This window comes from Globicephala melas, chromosome 7 (assembly GCF_963455315.2).
Source record: "Globicephala melas chromosome 7, mGloMel1.2, whole genome shotgun sequence".
Taxonomy (NCBI): Eukaryota; Metazoa; Chordata; class Mammalia; order Artiodactyla; family Delphinidae; genus Globicephala; species Globicephala melas.
The window spans coordinates 111,866,949-111,889,358 of NC_083320.1; the positions used below are offsets into that span (position 1 = coordinate 111,866,949).

General features: G+C 41.4%; 1 protein-coding gene across 1 annotated transcript in view; it reads right to left on the minus strand.

Moving 5' to 3' along the window:
- Positions 1-20,474: 20,474 nt before the first annotated feature.
- The window catches only part of CFC1 (cryptic, EGF-CFC family member 1), a 71,435-nt gene continuing 69,499 nt past the window's right edge, over positions 20,475-22,410 (minus strand). The window contains exon 8 of the mRNA XM_030840412.2: positions 20,475-20,791. Within this exon, the coding sequence (XP_030696272.2) occupies positions 20,670-20,791 (122 nt within the window). The 3' untranslated portion in view covers positions 20,475-20,669. The remainder of the gene's footprint in view (positions 20,792-22,410) is intronic.

Below are 22,410 nucleotides of genomic sequence, written 5' to 3' on the forward strand. Positions count from 1 at the left end.
AAAGAACAAATTGGGGGTTTCCCTGGTGGCACAGTGGTTGAGAGTCCGCCTGTCGATGCAGGGGACACGGGTTCGCGCCCTGGTCTGGGAAGATCCCACATGCCGCAGAGCGGCTGGGCCCGTGAGCCATGGCCGCTGAGCCTGCGCGTCCAGAGCCTGTGCTCTGTGGCAGGAGAGGCCACAGCAGTGAGAGGCCAGCGTACCGCAAAAAAAAAAAAAAAAAAAAAAAAAGAACAAATTGGACTTACTAATGTGCTTTCAGAACGGAACTCATTCATACGTATAGGGGACTTACTGTGTTTGAAATAAAGTTGTTGGAAAAGACAGATCAAAACATTTTAATAAGCTAATTAATATCCTTATAGATATAGGAAAATATTATTAGCAATAAGACCCAAGACAAAGAAAACACAGAAAAGAACAAAGTCAAAATATTACATAGGAATAATATAGTAGTTGAATTAAAGAGCACACTAGATTGAGTGAATAATAGGATAAACACAGATGAGAGAGAAATGTAACCATTACCTTGTATGGACATTACAAAGTATGGACCTCGGAGCTGGCACAGTAAGGGAGGATAATTTGTAAAGTGTTTATTTACAAAAGAACTAACTACCAAAGTATGGTTGGGGTACAATGAAAAGAGAAGGCCCAGTTCAGGTGCCTGGTCCAAGCAGCAGCAGCAGAGATTTTGCCAGTTCTAGGCTCTAAGAGTTTGGGTGGGAAAACCACGGAGAGGCTTCCTTGAGAGAAGGGGAGACCTGCAGCTGAGGGACATAGCGAGCCTAGGAAACCTCACACGAGGAGGTTTTATGGAAATAAATGCCCTGACCACTTTATTTCTTCCCTCAAATCTTCAGCTAAGGCTCCCCACTGGCTGACCGCAACTGTCTCCAGAGGGAATAGGAGCCTGTCCACACCTTCCCACTTCCCACCCCACCCCACAGACAAGAAGGAGGGTATGAGAGTTTGCCTGGAGGGACACAGATCACCCCAAGATCAGCGGGAGGGGTGAGAGGGCCCCTGGAGGGACAATTGGGAGATAACTGCCACAGGTGGTCTAGATTATTTGGATTGACTCTTCCGCTTAAAAAAAAAAAAAAGAAGGAAAGAAATTAAAAGTTTGAATCAATTTATTAAAAAAAATCTTCATGAAGAGGTAGAAAGAGAGTGGAGAGCTGCCGGACCAAATTCTGGAGGAAAACCTACGATCAGAATATCTGAGACCCAAAGTTGTTTTTGCTACAAGCGTATTCTAATATATAGGTCAAAACTGGGCCTCAGCAGACATCTGCCAAGGCAACAGGAAGGAAGCTGTATTAGTCAGGGCTTTCCAGAGAAGCAGCTGCATGTTTATCTATCTATCTATCTATAGAGAAAGAGCGGTGTTGAGGAATTGGCTCATTATAGAGACTAAAAATCCAAAATTTGCAGGGTGGGCTGACTCAGGAAGAACTGAGGCAGCAGTCTGAGGACATATTAATCATATATATATATATATATATATATATATATAAAATTTTTTTTTTACTGGGCTTTTATTTTATTTTTTTTACATCTTTATTGGGGTATAATTTCTTTGCAATGGTGTGTTAGTTTCTACTTTATAACAAAGTGAATCGGTTATACATATACATATGTTCCCATATCTCTTCCCTCTTGCATCTCCCTCCCTCCCACCCTCCCTATCCCACCCCTCCAGGTGGTCACAAAGCACCGAGCTGATCTCCCTGTGTTATGCGGCTGCTTCCCACTAGCTATCTACCTTACGTTTGGTAGTGTATATATGTCCATGCCTCTCTCTCGCTTTGTCACAGCTTACCCTTCCCTCTCCCCATATCCTCAAGTTCGTTCTCTAGTAGGTCTGTGTCTTTATTCCTGTCTTACCCCTAGGTTCTTCATGACATTTTTTTTTCTTAAATTCCATATATATGTGTTAGCATATGGTATTTGTCTTTCTCTTTCTGACTTACTTCACTCTGTATGACAGACTCTAGGTCCATCCACCTCATTACAAATAGCTCAGTTTCGTTTCTTTTTATGGCTGAGTAATATTCCATTGTATATATGTGCCACATCTTCTTTTTTTTTATTTATTAATTTTATTAAGAATTTTTTATACTCAATCTATTTTTTTATTGATGTATAGTTGATGTACAATATTATATAAGTTACAGGTGTACAATATAGTGATATACTTTTTTTTTTGGTCAATCCCAAACTCCCTAACTATCCCTCCCCCGCACCCTTCCCCCCTGTAACCGTAAGTTTGTTCTCTGAGTCTGTTTCTGTTTTTTTTTTTTTTTAACATCTTTATTGGGGTATAATTGCTTTACAATGGTGTGTTAGTTTCTGCTTTATAACAAAGTGAATCAGTCATACATAAACATATGTTCCCATATCTCTTCCCTCTTGCGTCTCCCTCCCTCCCACCCTCCCCATCCCACCCCTCCAGGCTGTCACAAAGCACCGAGCTGATCTCCCTGTGCCATGCGGCTGCTTCCCACTAGCTATCTACCTTACTGCGTTTGTTAGTGTGTATATGCCCATGACTCTCTCTCGCCCTGTCACAGCTCACCCTTCCCCCTCCCCATAACCTCAAGTCCGTTCTCTAAGAGGTCTGCGTCTTTATTACTGCTTTACCCCTAGGTTCTTCACGACATTTTTTTCTTAAATTCCATATATATGTGTTAGCATACGGTATTTGTCTTTTTCTTTCTGACTTACTTCACTCTGTATGACAGACTCTAGGTCTATCCACCTCATTACAAATAGCTCAATTTCGTTTCTTTTTATGGCTGAGTAATATTCCATTGTATATATGTGCCACATCTTCTTTATCCATTCATCCGATGATGGGCACTTAGGTTGTTTCCATCTCTGGGCTATTGTAAATAGAGCTGCAATGAACATTTTGGTACATGACTATTTTTGAATTTTGGTTTTCTCAGGGTATATGCCCAGTAGTGGGATTGCTGGGTCATATGGTAGTTCTATTTGTAGTTTTTAAAGGAACCTCCATACTGTTCTCCATAGTGGCTGTACCAATTCACATTCCCACCAGCAGTGCAAGAGTGTTCCCTTTTCTCCACACCCTCTCAAGCATTTATTGTTTCTAGGTTTTTTGATGATGGCCATTCTGATGGTGTGAGATGATATCTCATTGTAGTTTTGATTTGCATTTCTCTAATGATTAATGATGTTAATCATATTTTAAATGTTTTGTATTTCATGATGGTTTGACATGTTGGGAGGCCTTGCTGGCCTGGGAGAAATAATAATCAACTGTGAACATATCTTTTATATGCAAACAACAAATCTCAAGTCCATACCCGCAACAGCTTTCTTTATCTAACTCTCACACTCCAAGCCAGTATTTCCCCTGCCCTAAATCACTGCAGAAAACTGGAGACCACCCATATAGCCTAGAGCCCACTAACATTATTCACACTCTCTAATCCTAAACTGTTTTCCTGCCTGTCTCGCTTTTTCCACGGAAACCACAATAAAGGCTCTGGGCTATGCTTTCCTCTCACTCCTGCTTTTGTCTCCTGACCAGACTGAAGCTTCATCATGTGGCCCTGTGTGGGGTAGAGGGACCCCTCCTCTTGGAAGTGTAAGTCATGAAAGTCTTCTCTCAATGGCACTGCCCTCTGTGTCATCATCTGGTCACCTCCATAAGTTAAAATCCCACAGGTACATTTTAATACAAAGTCCAAAGGCTGTCAGGCTGGAGACCTAGGAGGAGAAAATGTTGCAGTTGAAGTTTGAAGGCAGTCTGCTGGCAAAATACCTTCTTGCTCCAGGACAGTTTGTCTTTTGTTCTAGTCAGACCTTCAGCTGATTGGATGAGGTCCACCGGCATCATGGAAGGCAATTTCCTTTCCTCAAAGTCCACTGACTTAAATGTCCAGAATAATGTTTGGCCAAATATCTGGTCACTGTGACTTAGGCAAGTTGACCTGTAAAATTAACCATCTCAAGGACCTTAGAGAAAATACTTCCCACATTACACTGGGACCCCAAAGAGCCTAATAGGATAAGATACACTGTTCACCCTCAAGCCTGGCAACCAGACAAAAAGGAAAGACAAAGGTAGGGGCAGATTTGCGCTTATAGTTTGACAAGCCAGGGGTCACATCAAGCTGTGAATGTAGTCTGAGGTGGTCTGTGACCCATACAAATGCCAGACTACTCTAGAGGATGGTACCTTCATTCTTGGTATAAGGAAATCCCTATAATTAGTTGACCAGCATGTGGTCAAACATAACCAACCACAAAAGGAAACAAACCTCCCCAAATAAGAACCAAAAGAAATAAGAGAAAGCAGAACTGAACAAAGACTTCAGACTGTAAATGCCAAAGATTTAAAAATGTCTCCACTTATTAACCTGTATCTGTTAGCTTTACTGAATAGCAAATGATCTCAAAACTTCCGGCTGGAAGTGCCACTTCTGACTCCCTGGTGAAACTGGTAAAGATTATTTTTCCAAAATAAGTCTCAGGACTTCCCTGGTGGTGCAGTAGTTGAGAATCCACCTGCCAATGCAGGGGACACAGGTTTGAGCCCCAGTCTGGGAAGAAACCACATGCTGCGGAGCAACTAATCCCATGCGCCACAACTACAGAGCTCGTGTGCCACAACTACTGAAGCCCGCACGCCTAGAGCCAGTGCTCCACAACAAGAGAAGCCACCACAATAAGAAGCCCGTGCACTGCAACGAAGAGTAGCCCCTGCTAGCTGCAACTAGAGAAAGCCCGCGCACAGAAACAAAGACCCAACGCAGCCAAAATATAAATAAATAAATTAATTAATTAAAAAATAAAGTCTCCAGAAATGGTCCTATGGGCATATAACAAATGAGGAAGAATTTATTCAAGAAAACCTACAAAAACTTAGCGAGAACAGCAAAAGTCTTTGGAACTTGAATCACTACCTACTTCTTCCTTACTCCGTCCCATCTCAACATGACAAAAGTCTACTCCAGATGGCCACAGACAACAGGCTCCCTCTCCCCGCAGCTCCCAGTCTGAGGGTTATAACATTCTCTTGGGAGAGGCAGGGTGCTGACATGTTCTCATTCTCTCCCCAGATATTCATTGTGGAGGCAAGAGTGGCTAAGAGATTGGGGCTCTTTCTTCTGTCCAGTTCTTATTGACAAAGGTTTTGTCCCTATGGACAAAGGCTCTACCTTGGGTGTGGTGCATGGAAAATACTGGAACCCCAACTGTCCTCGCCCCTGTCTGAAAAGTAAGGTGTCCATGCTAGGATTGGTAAGCCAAGATGACCTGAGGCTACTACCCCCTCCAGCTCCTAAAGCAGGTGACAGAGAAGTGTGCCTATCCCTACCTTCTGCTCTAGAGTTCAGAGATTTTGCCCAGGGAGAAGCAGGTCATATAACAAAGAGATCTGAAGGTCTTCCCAAAGGAGCTGACTTTATTTGCAACAGAATGTGGGAGAGTTCAAACTGAAGAGTTCCCTTAAAACATAATGGAGCTTGTGGTAAAAAGCAATTAAGTGGAGACTGGTGCAAGAGGGAAGAGATATGGGAACATTTGTATATGTACAACTGATTCGCTTTGTTATAAAGCAGAAACCAACACACCATTATAAAGCAATTATACTCCAATAAAGATGTAAAAAAAAAAAAAAGAGGAGACTGGTAGATTCATTAGAGATAAAAGCTAACCTGCAGGCTAGTTGGTTTACCAGAGAGAATCAGGGAAAGGAACAGCTGCAAGAGTCCTTCTGGGATCAGGGCAAGTCCCAAACACTGACGTCAAAAACCATCCCTGCACAGGAGCCCAAAAACCTAATTAGATCAAGCCAAGGTCTGGGCTGAACACTTCCCATGGCCTGCTGTGCCTGCCCAGATGCACATGTCCAGCTGGGGCATTTCCTCTCCGTCCTCATGCACATGCTCTCTTACAAGTCACAGGTTCAAAGATAAAAATGACTGTACCCCATGCCTGCAAAGCTGGGCCTGCCCATCTGTCCTACCCGCTGCCTTCCTTAACACCCAGGGAAAGACCTTGATGCCATGGTCACTGGGCTACATGTAGGAAAGCAGTCTGTGCCAGGACTCTGCCTGGGTGGGACCCTCACCCGTCACAGACAGTACCTGATGCCTTGGCTGCCAATCCCCTGTTTGTATCTCCTAACATTCTCTTTCTCCACAGAAAAGCCAAGAATTTGATATTCTTGTCTCTGGGTCTGCCTACCCTTGGGGCAATCAAGGCCCTTCTGCCCACCATTTGGAAAGCAAGTGTAGGACAGGCCCATAGCTTAATGAAGTAAATTGACATCAGTCTATGAGTGACTTAGACCAAGGGTTTTCCCAGTGAGCTCTGTGCAGAATATGCTCATGTTTTCCATGGAACACAGTCACCCAGGCCCCGTGCTCATCCACCACATGACACACTGTCACCCATGAACTAAGCTAGCCTTTCCTTGGAAGGTTCTAGGACAGGGCCATGGGGATCAGGTCTTGAAGGGGCCTCTTCTGATGTAGCTCTTGTCTTTGGTGGAGAGAGATGCCACAGGAAGGTGCTTCAGATGCAGCCATGACTCTGGCTCCCTTGAGCACTGACAGTCCACAGGCAGTGAGTGGCAGAGTCCCCTAGGTACAGAGAGCTTCGGGTGCCTTTCTGAAACCCTGGCACATGAACCCATTCATTTGCAGGAGACCAACACTTTTGTCTTTTGAATCACATAATTCTTAGTTTAGGTGTATGTTTTCAAGATGCTCAGTAATCGAATTCACGGTATAATGTGGCTGACATATTTTCTTATATGCACTTAAGTTGTTTAAAAAACAGTCAAAAAAATTAAAAGAGTTATTTCTTGTTAGAGGTCATTTCCAAAATAATGTTTTTATATGTAGCATGGGTGAATATTTAAGACTATACTTGGGAGCCCCATGACATACACGAGGCCCCAGGGAGAGTCTGGTGTCTGTGCCTGATAATAGCAATAGCCATTTGCTGATAAAGTTGAGGCCCAATTAGACATGATTTTGAACCTACATGACCAGGACTCTAAAGAACTAGAAATAAAAAGCAACCACTTAAAAACTAAAAATAAATTGCCATAACAAATCCCTCTGAAATCCCTCAAATAGATAAACCTGAAATAAATAAAATGATAACCTTCGGACTCTGCACATGTATCAAATGTCATTCCCTTTCTTCTTTTTTCGGAGAGTACAATGTTACCACTTTCACAAAATCTTCACTAGCTACTGTAGGAAGAGTTAGTCATCTCCACAGAAATTCATTTGTATGCATTTTAACAGCACTTATAACATTGTAATGAGTTTGAGGTTGTCTAAAACTGTAAGCTTCTTTGGACTGGGATCCTAATCTTATGAATATTTTCCAAAAACCTAGCACGGAGAAGATTGTGTTTGCTAAATAAATTAATCTATTATATTTTTTTGTTAAATACAACTAAAATTAACAACTCTAAAATCAAATGACTCAAATATAAATAACAAATTTTTTTAAAAAAATCCATGACTAAAATAAATAAGAAATTAAAAATTAATAGTTATAAGAATAAAATATGTATTAAAATTAAGTTAAAATAACTCAGAAATTAAATAATTTTAAAGTATGTATGTAATTGAAAATAACTTCAAAGCTGAATCTGAAAATATGTAACCAATTAAAGGGAATAGCTATAGCTTTGGGGAAGATGTTGGCAGTTGTTCTCTCATAAGCTCTAAAGCTGCTCGCTATATCGAAGAGCAAAACTGGTATAGAGAAGGAAAGCTGCGGTGGTGGAAATGAGAGAGCAGACAGACCCCCCAGGAAAGAAGGGTGGAAGAGCAGAGCTGAGAAAACTCCAGAAGCAAGATGCCATATTTGTTAGCATTTCATAACAACAACAGGAGAGAAAAGCTATTTAAATCATACTGCTTTCTACAAATTTGAGGTAAAAAGATTCATATAAAGTTTAGTTACAGAAAAATATTGGTGTTGAATTCCAGGCAACAGTACCACAGGGGGCAAAGGGGCATACTTTCAGAATAACAGCACAAAGAAAATGAAAGCATTTCTTCTTGATGTACTTCACGAATTGTAATGTGCTTTTTCTAAAAATAAAGAAAAAGGCCTTAAGAAAATGATACAAGTCATTAAATGACATCATAAGTTAGAATTAGAACAACTCAGAGATGAAAGGACAGACCTCAGAAAAGAATGAGAAAAAAATGAAAAATCATTTATGAATGAATTATACAGCAAAAGCAAAGTGACAATGTCTTATGAGAGATGGAAGGTGAAAATGCTAAAAAAAGAAATTAAACAAGAAATTATAAAGATTTGAGAAAAAATGTCAAAATTTGAAGATAAGCACTGAAGATGAATGATTGGAGTGCCTGAAAAAGGAAACCAAAGCCAAGAAACAAAGCAAATATTAAAAGTTATAATTCAGAAAAATTCCCTGGAAATAAGGAAATATGTTCAAACTGTAGGTTGACAGGGCACACTGAGCAGTGACTCAGAACCAATGGCAGGATTTGAGCTAGTAAAGAAATCCTTGGGCATCTAGGAAAAAAAAGAGCAAATAATATACTGTATAAAGGAAAAAAAAATAGGGTTTCATCACCATTTCTGAGGGCAATATTTTATGTCAGAAGAAAATAGAGTAACATGTTTAAAGACACTCATGGAAAGGAGCTGTGAGCCATGAGTTTTATAGCTGAAAAACTGATCTACAGTATAAACGTATGAATGTCCAAGTCACCACGCAAGACCTCAGGTAATATTGTTCTCATGACCCCTAGAGGGATGAGCAAACTGAGCACAGCTAAACGCCTAGAAAGGACATAGGACAGATGGTAAACACTAAACCTGCAACGGCTTTGTCCAGCAAAGAGTGTATGACAGAAAGCATGACCTCAGTGGCAGGCACCAGGGTAATTGCCTCAAATAATTTATTAAGAGTTATCTTCGTTTTTGGTATTTTTTATGTAAAATTCTTTTGCAACAACTGGGAATAAATATTGTTTAACATAAAAATTCCAACATTAAATGTAAAGAATATTGCCAAAACTAATTCTAAACCCACGCAGCTCAGAAACTAAACACCTGGTGCTACATTAGCTAACTTGGGAGAGTTGTATGCAGGCAGGAGCCTCGGGGCACTGGCTGCTGTTGGCCTCCTGGCCGGAGAAGACAGCAAGTACCTGTTTTAACAAGTCAGCTCAGCAGGAGCCTGTGTGCTTTTCTTTTCCCACTGCTGAGTTTTCCTTCCCCCAGCCTTCAATGCAAGACCTAGTCTTTCATCCTCTGAGAAGGGAAGTCAAGTGCCCACCTGATGCTCAGTCCCTGAAGATCCCTTGCTTCTCTTTTTATTTTACAGTGTTTCTTGCTTACCACACAACAACCATGGCTGGCATAAGTGAGGAAGAGAAATTCCTTAATGACAGTATTTTCTGTGTCTGTGTGTCTTACCATGTCTGATTTTAAAGCAGCAAAGAAATCATTCATGTCGACAAAGAACTGAAGTGCCAAAGTTCAGAGATTTCACTTAATTAACATAATGAGGAGTAGAAATAGTTTCATAGTAGATCACATATCAGATTTAATGACATTTCTTGGAGAAACAGTCAGTCAGTGAATTAGGATTGATGGAAGCAATTTTCACATATTGAGATACGGGTAAGTCATTCTGGCTTATACATGAGTTAACTTGAATTTTTTTGCTAACTAAAACAACCTGTTTGAGTCCTATCAAACATACATTGTACATCTGCTTTAATTATTAAAGAAAGGATACATTGACCAGAAGTAAGAATGTCCATGTTAAAAATGAAGATTAGAAAAATCTACCACATGGGGGAAACAGACAGCACTTGGAAAACTGCAGCATCCGTATTCTGCTTTCTCCTTGGTATCCCCATTGCATGTTCCTTGAAGAGCCCAGATTGTACTTTCCACAGGCTTTTACTCTTTAAGGAAACAATGTGGAGGACTGATTTCAGAGAACAGTAATAAACCATGGGGCGGACAGGGTCTTGGTGCTCCATCCGGGTGTCAGGCCTGTGCCTCCGAGGTGGAAGAGCTGAGTTCAGGATACTGGTCCACCAGAGACCTCCCAACTCCACGTAATATCAAATGGTGAAAGCTCTCCCAGATATGTCCATCTCAACGCTAAGACCCAGCACCACTCAACGACCAGCAAGCTACAGTGCAGGACACCCTATACCAAACAACTAGCAAGACAGGAACACAACCCCACCCATTAGCAGAGAGGCTGCCTAAAATCATAATAAGGTCACAGACACCCCAAAACACACCACTGGACGTGGTCCTGCCCAACAGAAAGACAAGATCCAGCCTCATCCAACACACAGGCACTAATCCTCCCCACCAGGAAGCCTAAATAACCCACTGAACCAACCTTAGCCACTGGGGACAGGCACCAGAAACAACGGGAACTACAAACCTGCAGCCTGTGAAAAGGAGACCCCAAACACAGTAAGTTAAGCAAAATGAGAAGACAGAGAAACACACAGCAGATGAAGGAGCAAGGTAAAAACCCACGAGACCAAACAAATGAAGAGGAAATAGGCAGTCTACCTGAAAAAGAATTCAGAGTAATGATAGTAAAGATGATCCAAAATCTTGGAAATAAAATGGAGAAAATACAAAAAACATTTAACAAGGACTTAGAAGAACTAAAGAGCAAACAAACAATGATGAACAACACAATAACTAAAATTAAAAATTATCTAGAAGGAATCAATAGCAGAATAACTGAGGCAGAAGAACGGATAAGTGACCTGGAAGATAAAATAGTGGAAATACCTACTGCAGAGCAGAAAAATGAAAAAAGAATGAAAAGAATTGAGGACAGTCTCAGAGACCTCTGGGACAATATTAAATGCATCAACATTTGAATTATACACGTCCCAGAAGAAGAAGAGAAAAAGAAAGGGACTGAGAAAATATTTGAAGAGATTGTAGTTGAAAACTTCCCTAATGTGGGAAAGGAAATAGTTAAGTCCAGGAAGCACAGAGAGTCCCATACAGGATAAATCCAAGGAGAAACATGGCAAGACACATATTAATCAAACTATACAAATTAAATACAAAGAAAAAATATTAAAAGCAAGGGAAAAACAACAAATAACATATAACGGAATCCCCATAAGGTTAACAGCTGATCTATCAGGAGAAACTCTGCAAGCCAGAAGGGAGTGGCAGGACATATATAAAGTGGTGAAAGGGGAAAACCTACAACCAAGATTGCTCTACCCAGCAAGGATCTAATTCAGATTTGAGGAGAAATTAAAAAACTTTACAGAGAAGCAAAAGCTAACAGAATTCAGTGCCACCAAACCAGCTTTACAACAAATGCTAAAGGAACTTCTCTAGGAAGGAAACACAAGAGAAGGAAAAGACATACAAAAACAAACCCAAAACAATTAAGAAAATGGTAATAGGAACATACATATCGATAATTACCTTAATGTAAATGGATTAAATGCTCCCACGAAAAGACACAGACTGACTGAATGGATACGAAAACAAGACCCATATATATGCTGTCTATAAGTGACCGACTTCAGACCTAGGGACACATACAGACTGAAAGTGAGGGGATGGAAAGACATATTCCATGCAAAAGGAAATCAAAAGAAAGCTGGAGGAGCAATTCTCATATCAGACAAAATAGACTTAAAAAAAAGACTATTACAAGAGACAAAGAAGGACACTACATAATGATCAAATGATCAATCCAAGAAGAAGATATAACAATTGCAATTATTTATGAAACCAACACAGGAGCACCTCAATACATAAGGCAAATGCTAACAGCCATAAAATGGGAAACTGACAGTAACACAATCATAGTAGGGGACTTTAACACCCCACTTTCACCAATGGACAGATCGTCCAAAATGAAAATAAATAAGGAAACACAGCTTTAAATGATACATTAAACAAGATGGAATGAATTGATATTTATAGGACATTCCATCCAACAACAACAGAACACACTTTCTTCTCAAGTGTTCATGGCACATTTTCCAGGATAGATCATATCTTGGGTCACAAATCAAGCCTTGGTAAATGTAAGAAAATTGAAATCGTATCAAGTATCTTTTCTGACCACAACGCTATGAGACTAGATATCAATTACAGGAAAAACTTACAACAAATACAAACACATGGAGGCTAAACAATACACTACTAAATAAGCAAGAGATCACTGAAGAAATCAAAGAGGAAATCAAAAAATACCTAGAAACAAATGACAATGAAAACACGATGACCCAAAACCTATGGGATGCAGCAAAAGCTGTTCTAGGAGGGAAGTTTATAGCAATACAATCCTACCTCAAGAAAAAAGAAACATCTCAAATAAACAACCTAACCTTACACCTAAAGCAATTAGAGATAGAAGAACAAAAAACCCCAAAGTTAGCAGAAGGAAAGCAATCATAAAGATCAGATCAGAAGTAAATGAAAAAGAAATGAAGGAAACAATAGCAAAGATCAGTAAAGCTAAAAGCTCGTTCCTTGAGAAGATAAACAAAATTGATAAACCATTAGCCAGACTCATCAAGAAAAAAAGGGAGAAGACTCAAATCAATAGAATTAGAAATGAAAAATGAAAAGTAACAACTGACACTGCAGAAATACAAAGGATCATGAGAAATTATTACAGGCAGCTCTATGCAATAAAATGGACAATCTGGAAGAAATGGACAAATTATTTGAAAATCATAACTTTCTGAGACTGAACCAGGAAGAAATAGAAGAAATAGAAAATATAAACAGACTAACCACAAGCACTGAAATTGAGACTGTGATTAAAAATCTTCCAACAAAGAAAAGCCCAGGACCGTACTGCTTCACAGGCGAATTCTATCAAATATTTAGAGAAGAGCTAACACCTATCCTTCTCAAACTGTTCCAAAATATAGCAGAGGTAGGAACACTCCCAAACTCATTCTAAGAGGCCACCATCACCCTGATACCAAAACCAGACAAAGATGTCACAAAGAAAGAAAACTACAGGCCAATATCACTGATGAACATAGATGCAAAAATCCTCAACAAAATACTAGCAAACAGAATCCAACAGCACATTAAAAGGATCATACACCATGATCAAGTGAGGTTTATTCCAGGAATGCAAGGATTCTTCAATATATGCAAATCAATCAATGTGATACACCATATTAACAAAATGAAGGAGAAAAACCATATGATCATCTCAAAAGATGCAGAAAAAGCTTTTGACAAAATTCAACTCCCATTTATGATAAAAATCCTCCAGAGAGTAGGCATAGAGGGAACTTACCTCAACATAATAAAAGCCATATACGACAAACCCACAGCCAGCATCGTTCTCATTGGTGAAACTCTGAAACCATTTCCACTAAGATCAGGAACAAAACAAGGTTGCCCACTCTCATCACTCTCATTCAACATAGTTTTGGAAGTTTTACCCACTGTAATCAGAGAAGAAAAAGAAACAAAAGGAATCCAAATCGGAAAAGAAGAAGTAAAGCTGTCACTGTTTGCAGATGACATATTATAAACAGAGAATCTTAAAGACACTAACAGAAAACTACTAGAGGTAATCAATGAATTTTGTAAAGGAGCAGGATACAAAATTAATGCACAGAAATCTCTTGCATTCCTATACATTAATGATGAAAAATCTGAAAGTGAAATTAAGGAAACACTCCCATTTACCACTGCAACAAAAAGAATAAATACCTAGGAATAAACCTACCTACGGTGATAAAAGACCTATATGCAGAAAACTATAAGACATTAATGAAAGAAATTAAAGACAATACAAACTGATGGAGAGATATACCATGTTCTTGGATTGGAAGAATCAATATTGTGAAAATGACTCTACTACCCAAAGCAATCTACAGATTCAATGCAATCCCTATCAAACTACCAATGGTATTTTTCACAGAACTAGAATAAAAAATTTCACAATTTGTATGGAAACACAAAAGACCCTGAATAGCCAAAGCAATCTTGGGAAAGAAAAATGGAGCTGAATGAATCACGCTCCTGGACTTCAGACTGTATTACAAAGCTACAGTAATCAAGAGAGTATGGTACTGGCACAGAAACAGAAGTATAGATCAATGGAACAGGATAGAAAGCCCAGAGATAAACCCACACACATATGGTCACCTTATTTTTGATAAAGGAAGTAAGAATATACAATGGAAAAAAGACAGCCTCTTCAATAGTGGTGCTGGGAAAACTGGACAGCTACATGTAAAAGTATGAGATTAGATCACTCCCTAACACCATACACAAAAATAAGCTCAAAATGGATTAAAGACCTAAATGTAAGGCCAGAAACTATCAAACTCTTAGAGTAAAACATAGGCAGAACACTCTATGACATAAATCACACAAGATCCTTTTTGACCCACCTCCTAGAGAAATGGAAATAAAAACAAAAATAAACAAATGAGACCTAATGAAACTTAAAAGCTTTTGCACAGCAAAGGAAACCATAAACAAGACCAAAAGACAACCCTCAGAATGGGAGAAAATATTTGCATATGAAGTGACTGACAAAGGATTAATCTCCAAAATTTACAAGCAGCTCATTCAGCTCAATATCAAAAAAATAAACAACCCAATCCAAAAATGGGTAGAAGACCTAAATAGCCATTTCTCCAAAGAAGATATACAGACTGCCAACAAACACACGAAAGAATGCTCAACATCACTAATCGTTAGCGAAATGCAAATCAAAACTACAATGAGGTATCACCTCACACCAGTCAGAATGGCCATCATCAAAAAGTCTACAAACAATAAATGCTGGAGAGGGTGTGGAGAAAAGGGAACACTCTTGCACCGTTGCTAGGAATGTAAACTGGTATAGCCACTATGGAGAACAGTATGTAGGTTCCTTAAAAAACTAAAAATAGAACTACCATACGACCCAGCAATCACACTACTGGGCATATACTCTGAGAAAACCATAATCCAAAAAGAGTCATGTACCACAATATTCATTGCAGCTCTATTTACAATAGCCAGGACATGGAAGCAACCTAAGTGTCCATCGACAGATGAATGGATAAAGATGTGGCTCATATATACAATGGAATATTACTCAGCCATAAAAGAAACGAAATTGAGTTATTTGTAGTGAGGAGGATGGACCTAGAGTCTGTCATACAGAGTGAAGTAAGTCAGAAAGAGAAAACCAAATACCACATGCTAACACCTATATATGGAATCTATAAAAAGGAAAAAAAATGCTTATGAAGAACCTAGGGGCAGGACAGGAATAAAGATGCAGACGTAGAGAATGGACTTGAGGACACAGGGAGTGGGAAGGGTAAGGTGGGATTAAGGGAGAGAGTGGCATGGACTTATATATATTACCATATGTAAAACAGACAGCTAGTGGGAAGCAGCTGCATAGGTCAGGGAGATCAGCTCGGTTCTTTGTGACCACCTAGAGGGGTGGGATAGGTAGGGTGGGAGGGAGGGAGACGCAAGAGGGAGGAGATATGGGGATATATGTATATGTATAGCTGATTCACTTTGTTATAAAGCAGAAACTAACACACCATTATAAAGCAATTATACTCCAATAAAAATGTAAAAAAAAAAAAAAGAAAAGACCTAACACAGCCAAAAATAAAAATAAATAAATAAATTTATAAAAAAAAAAGAAAAGAAAAGAAGTACAAACTTCCAGTTGCAAAGTAAATGAGTCATGGGTATGAAATGTACATTGCGGGGAATACAATCAATCACTATGTAATATCTTTGTATGGTGACATATTGTAACCAGACTTACCTTGGTGATCAATTTGGAATGTTACAAATATCAGATCACTATGTTGTGTAGCAGGAACTAACATAATGTTGTAGATCAATTATACTTGAAAAAAAAACGGGGACTTCCCTGGTGCTCAGTGGTTAAGAATCGGCCTGCCAATGCAGGGGACCCGGGTTCAGTCTCTGGTCCGGGATGATCCCACATGCCGCAGAGCAACTAAGCCCATGTGCCACAACTGCTGAGCCTGCGCTCTAGAGCCCGCGAGCCACAACTACTGAAATCCACACGCCTGGAGCCCGTGCTCCGCAACAAGAGAAGCCACCGCAATGAGAAGCCCATGAACCGCAACGAAGCGTAGCCCTTGCTCGCCGCAACTAGAGAAAGCCTGTGCACAGCAACGGAGACCCAACGCAGCCAAAAAGAAAATAAATTTAAAAAAAGAAGAAAGAAAAACAAACAAACAAACTCACTCATATAAAAAGAGATCAGATTTGTGGCTCCCAGAGGCAGAGGTTGGAGGAAGGGGCAATTGGATGAAGGCAGTCAAAAGGCACAAACTTCCAGGTATAAGATAAATAAGTACTAGGGATGTAATGTACAGCATGATAAATATAATTCATGCTGCTGTATGTTATATATGAAAGTTGTTAAGAGAGTAAATCCTAAGAGTTCTCCACAAGAAAAAGAATTTTTATTTCATTTTGCATCTATGTGAGCTGATGTTCATTAAACTTATTGTGATAATCACTTCATGCTGTATATAAATCAGATCATTATGCTGTACTCCTTAAACGTATACAGTGCTGTAGGTCAATTATATCTCAATAAAAGTGGAAGAAAAAATAAAGTATTAAAAAGATAAATAAAATAAAGATTAAATGCTTCCCTTGATGCCAATGCTTGTACTCCTTTGATGATAAGGCTCCCTTCTCAGGGGCCAAGGCGATGCTGACTCGCTGTGTACATGCTGATCTGTTGTTTCTCTTTCTTTTTTTTGAAACCTTGAAGGAATATATCACTGACTTGTTTGATGTTCTTTGTTCCGAAAAGATATAAAACTGTGCTGAAAACCATGCTTCTCTGGAGCAGTTCCTCAGAGTTATCTGAGAGGCTGTCTCCTGGGCTATAGTCTTCAGTTTGGCTCAAATAAAACTCTCTTCTATTCCTATTATAGACTGTTTACTGATTATTTCTGTTGGCAGGATGCAGCACCGTTTGTCAAATCATGGTTGAATCACAACCATAGGTTGCGTACAGATGTAGATTTTGGTAAAAATCAACAAAAGCTTATTGCTACATGGAATTTACAACATAGAGCATCATACATACTATTATTATTTGCACATTCTGTGCTGTATATGCTTTATGTATAGTAAACCACATTACTTATAGTAAACTGATGTATATATAATTTTTTTCTGGAGAGCTGGGTATTAAACGTTTACTTGCACGTCATTATATCAACCCCACTGGAAGCGCTGCAGACATTTGAAGCACAGCGCCCTCGCTCAGCTTGGCAGTGTCCAACTGCTGGAGACTCAGCCATCTCTGTGGCTACAGACTTCCATTGTGTCTAGTTGGGGTCCCGCAGGGGTCCAGTTGCTGGTCAGGAAATCAGCAGAGTGCCTAACAGTTCTAACTGGAAGAAACACAGCCCGTCATTTTCCTCTCCCAGTAGCAGACAGTCCAGGTGAAATGAGAAAAGGCTGTGCCTATAAAGCTTACAGAGCTCAATTTTAGCTATTTAAAGCTGAATTTAATAGAAAGGTCTGTCACAGCACCTACTGCCTGTGTGACATAAAGCTACACGTGCCAGAGTGGCTTTTGCAGACAGTAGAAATTGGAAATGCATTCAGAGGCTGCTTTTCGATGCTCCCAGCCAAGAAAAGTCAGTTGCTTCCAGGCTAGATGGGGGGCAATTGTGCTGTGGCCGACAGGTGCAAGTGGGCTCCTCCCCAGCAAAAGGCACTTGCTTTGGCTCTGACACAGAGATGGGTTGAAAGTTCTGAACAGTCAGGGAATTGAAATCATGTGACTAGTATAAATCCTTGTGGCCTTCCCTGTTCCTTCTCTCAGTGTCCCTGTGTGGGTCCCTAGTGAGAACACACATGGTCACGTGGTGGCAGATCCTAGTTTTCTAGGATATGCCAGGGTAGACCGAGTGAGAACAAAAGCTGGAAAAGAAAGAGTGGCTTCTATAAACAATCCAGAATTGGAGAGAGCTTGTTATTGCTTCCTCCAAAGGAGGGACCCCTAGCTCTCTGTCAGAGTGAGCCAAACCAGGGTGTGAAAAAGCTCTTCTCTGGGGGGGCAGCTCTGAGATAATGGCCCAGGAAGGCTGTCTCTATCTACCCTCCTCAACAGCAGGAGACAGATAAGATACATGACACATTTATGTGAAGCTTCCAACCAGGAGCCCAGGATCATCTTTTGTCTCCAGGGAAGTTTCTACTTTTTAATGATCTCTCTGAACAACTGGGGTGCCATTTACAGGGAAAATACCTTTTACCCTCAAATTCTCCATGCACTACAGAAGAAGGTGGCAGCTCACTTTTCACAATTTCTGATCTTTTCAGAGCTAAGTAGGTCACGGTTTCTTAACTGGTTAGTTAGTTAGGTGGATGGATAAATGGATAGAGAAAATGGTTAATCTGGGTTTTTTTGCTTAAAATTAGGAATTATTCTGATTATTATTAGGAGAATCCATAATTCTGGTTCCTAATTTTCTATTTAAAATGTAAATGAGTGTTTATATCCTGGATATTCATACTAAAAATGAACATGTCTTGGTTTTCCTTTTTACCACAATTGTAGACTCTCAAGTGCGGAGCAGCCTTCTTAGTTCAATTTCCTGAAGTGGAGCTGTTGAAAATGAGACAATGTATCCTTTTGTCTGCCTATGCTTTTTTAGCACGCTTCATATTGGTATAAAAGTGTAGAAGATGCGCATTTTATAAACATTGTACACATAATATAAACATATTCATCAGGTTCTCAGGTTAAATTTGCAAAGTTCATCACTTGTTTGTTTCCATAAAATTAAGCTGCAGCAGATGGTACTGCTCAGAAGGTACTTGGAACCATGTAAAGACCACTTTGCTATCAGAAGCCATTCTCACCTAGAAATACTTATGTTTCAAAACTTTAATAACTATTTTCTCCTGAACCAGAGTCCCAGTCAACCCTTCACTGAATTCTACCTTCTTTTTCTTTAACTCTTATTTGACTATTACATCAAATTCATATTTTCATAGCCAATGGTGGAAAAGTTTGAAAATGCCAATAAACTAATTTACAATACAGATTTTAAAAATAACTGTATTACCTAGGCTTATGGACTAAAGTGGGTTTAAAAAGCTGAAAAACTCCATGGAAATGTCACCTATTTGAGTGCATTCAAAGTGAACACTCTAAAGTGTGCAGCTTCATGTGCAGGGGGCCTTTCTCAGCCTGCCTGGCTCCCGTGCCCCCCAGCATCCTGGGGGGCTTCTGTAGTCACCGACCTTTGCATTTTTTCACTTCTCTCTCCCACTCAAGCTTGAAGGGCGGAGCCACCAACCCCAGCTTATGGTGGGCTTCACAAGGTATTTGCAGCATTGGTGCGCGCGTGTGTGTGTGTGTGTGAGCTCACTCTCACTCTGCAGAGCTGTAAAGTAGCAGCCCATTTAGTTCAGCAGATTTCCCATTTCAGTGCTTACACTGAGAACTCTCTATTCACCTGTATGTATCGTGCATTGGGACCACCCTGTCCGGGCAGGGAGGTTTCAATGTTGATTGAAAGACACTCTTCTGCCCACAATAGCACCCCAGTATATGTAGCTTTATATCACATGCACAGTAAATCCGTGATGGCCTTCCCATTGAATTCAGCTTTGAATATTTTAAAGGAAATTCTATAAGGTTTATAAAATATCAATATTTTGACCAATTACTTTAATTCAGGCTGTGTTGTCTATCCCAGAGCCCTTGTCTCTCTCATATTTTATTCTTATTGATTAGTTTGCCTGAATAATTTACAATATTCTTCTTGTTTTCACTCCTCTGATTTCTAGTTATGGTGTCTGTCCAAACAGGGCTGTGTTTAATCAATAGAGAGCTAATATATTTGACAGATACAGCTGAGAAACGCCAGGCTCCCAAGTACTGTGTGATTGGCGGGAAGACAGGCTGCTTGGTCCACTTTAAGGGCTCCTTTTTACAGAGACGTTGGTGATAATCTCAAGAAGTGTTAACTGTCCCGAAAAGGGTGTCACAGCTGAGCCATTAGTAGAGGAAGCTGGAGAAAAGGAGACGGGGTGCCCAGCCGCTTGCCTCCAGCCCTGGCTCCCTCCCCCTTTTTGCCTTCCTTTCTCTGTCTATGGAGCACTTTTAGGCATCTTCTTGGCAGACTCACAGCATAGCAGTGCTGGGGCACACATGTGGCACCGTCCCTGCCCCCCAGGACTTAGAAACTAGTGGGGAGACTGAATGAACAAATAACTGATGTGAAGTGTTGCCGCAGCTATGTGTGGGGCTCAAGCAGTGCTCAATGGGGAGCTGTTATCTGGGAGGGGCCACATGTTTGGTCTACTCTGAAATCATCAGAGATTGGGCTGAAGGGGCCCCAGCCTCCAGCGTCTACTCCTGCGCTTCTAAATCGTATACCCAGGAAAGCAAGAAAGGCTCTTTCATGCAAATGTTTATTAAACAATACAAATATGCATCTAATGCTCCCCTTGATAAGAAATGAAACCAATCTATTACCTACAATATAGACAATACAAGAGGACAAGCGAGCCCGGCTTCCCCACGCAGCGCCGCCTCGCTCGGCCACGCTGGGAGGCCAGGCGCGGTTCGGGTTCCGCCGGGTGGAACTGCGGTCCCGTCAGCGGCCTCCCCCTTCGCTGAGGACGGATTTCAGGAGGAAGCAGGGCAGGAGGAGGAGAACATTCCCCGTGAGCTGCGTTCTTGGTCCATTAGAGTGTGAGGCGAGAAAGTCTTTCAGGTCTGGAAAAAAATCCCGAGAGTGTATGAGACATGCTGTGGCAGGCTTGCTTTAAGAGAGTGAAGCAGAGATGTCTGCACCTGCTCCGGTAAAGCCCTTTTCTCGCTGGGCCTCCTCTCTAGGCCTTGCCCGGCGGGCTCTGCATCAGCCGCGGAGCCTGAGCCGCGGCTTCCCGGCCACGAGGAGGGCAGCGCGGAGCGCGGAATGAAGCCCAATGTGGGGAACGCGGCGCAGCTCCAGGAAGACGGCGCAGCTTCCCTTTAGCTTGTACCTTCCTCGCGCTGCGGCTGGAAACAGGAATTTTTGTGTAACCTGGAGAGCTGAAGGAGAATCAGTTTGCTGTTTTTAAGGCTCACAGAGAAACAGCCCTTGAGCCCTTCTCATCTGGCACATGAGCTGGCCAAGGTGATCGTTCAGAGTTCCACACCCGTCATTTAGCAATGCAGGTAAGTGGATCTGATTTAAAATAAAATAACATAAAATAGCTTGCACCCATCTGTTGCAAAGAAGGTCCAACTTTTCCCCCATGAGCTCTGACTCTATTTCTCTGACTAGGGACCACTTATTGAAGAGAAAAGCACCCATCCCTACAGCAACGGTGGATATCCCCACAGAGGAAGTTACAAGGCGCAGCTGCAGAGCACTGGGGACGATGCCCCACCCGCCGTGCTCACCACCCTGCTGAGGCAGTGTGGCTCCTCCACTGCAGGTCTCACTCTGAGCCCCAAGGCTCCGTGCATCTGGCTTTCTATATAGCTAGGACCCCAGCCCAAAGGTGTTGAGTGGGAATCTCTGGGGTAGTGAGACGGGGCAAGGGTCGAGGCCAAAGTCGCCGGTGGTGAGTGGCTACCCTGTGAAGCTGACAAGCCCCACAGGCATGGCCGCAGGCAGGGGCACAAACTCCACTAAACATTCTCACAAGCAAGTCTGGGCTGGATGTGGGGTCAGCTGGGCAGGGAAGCATGCCAATGAGGAAAGGGCCAACTTAAAGGGACCTTTAAGGCTTTAAAGGCAGAAGCCAGCCTTCTCTTCCCCCAACAAACCCTCCAAGCACTGTCCTCTAGGATACCTCCAGAAACTGCCTTCTGAACGTGAAAAGCTGTGGTGAGCATAAACCGTCAGAAACTAATGAGTAATGATGAAGACGAGCCACCGCAGCAGGGACCTGCCCTGCATCTGTCCGTAGGTGACTACGGTGGGCATGTCCAGGAGGCCACGCTCAGCACAAGACCGAGGTCAGGCCCACTCCAGACCTGGGCACCATTCCCCACACCACCCCACATGGGAGAGGGTTGTTCCAGGGTACTAGAACCCCACAAAACAGGAACCTTAGCATGTGGGCTCAGAGGAGGTTCCAGAAAAGCTGATGATACAACAGGTGGTCCCAGCGTGAGAATCAGCTACAGGTAAAGAAGGGGTCAGCCTGTACTGAGCTTCACTGATGTTCCCCTGGTGGAAGGGAACAGGCTGCCCACAGAGAGAAGGATTCAGGCCCTGTTGGCCGTCTTTTCTTGTATTTGAACTTAAAGGCCATTGTTATAGCCGGCTTTGTGAATTTGGTTAGATGGAGTCCGTCCCTCAAGCAGGGGTCCCCAGACTGGGGCTGTGAGCACCATGCAGT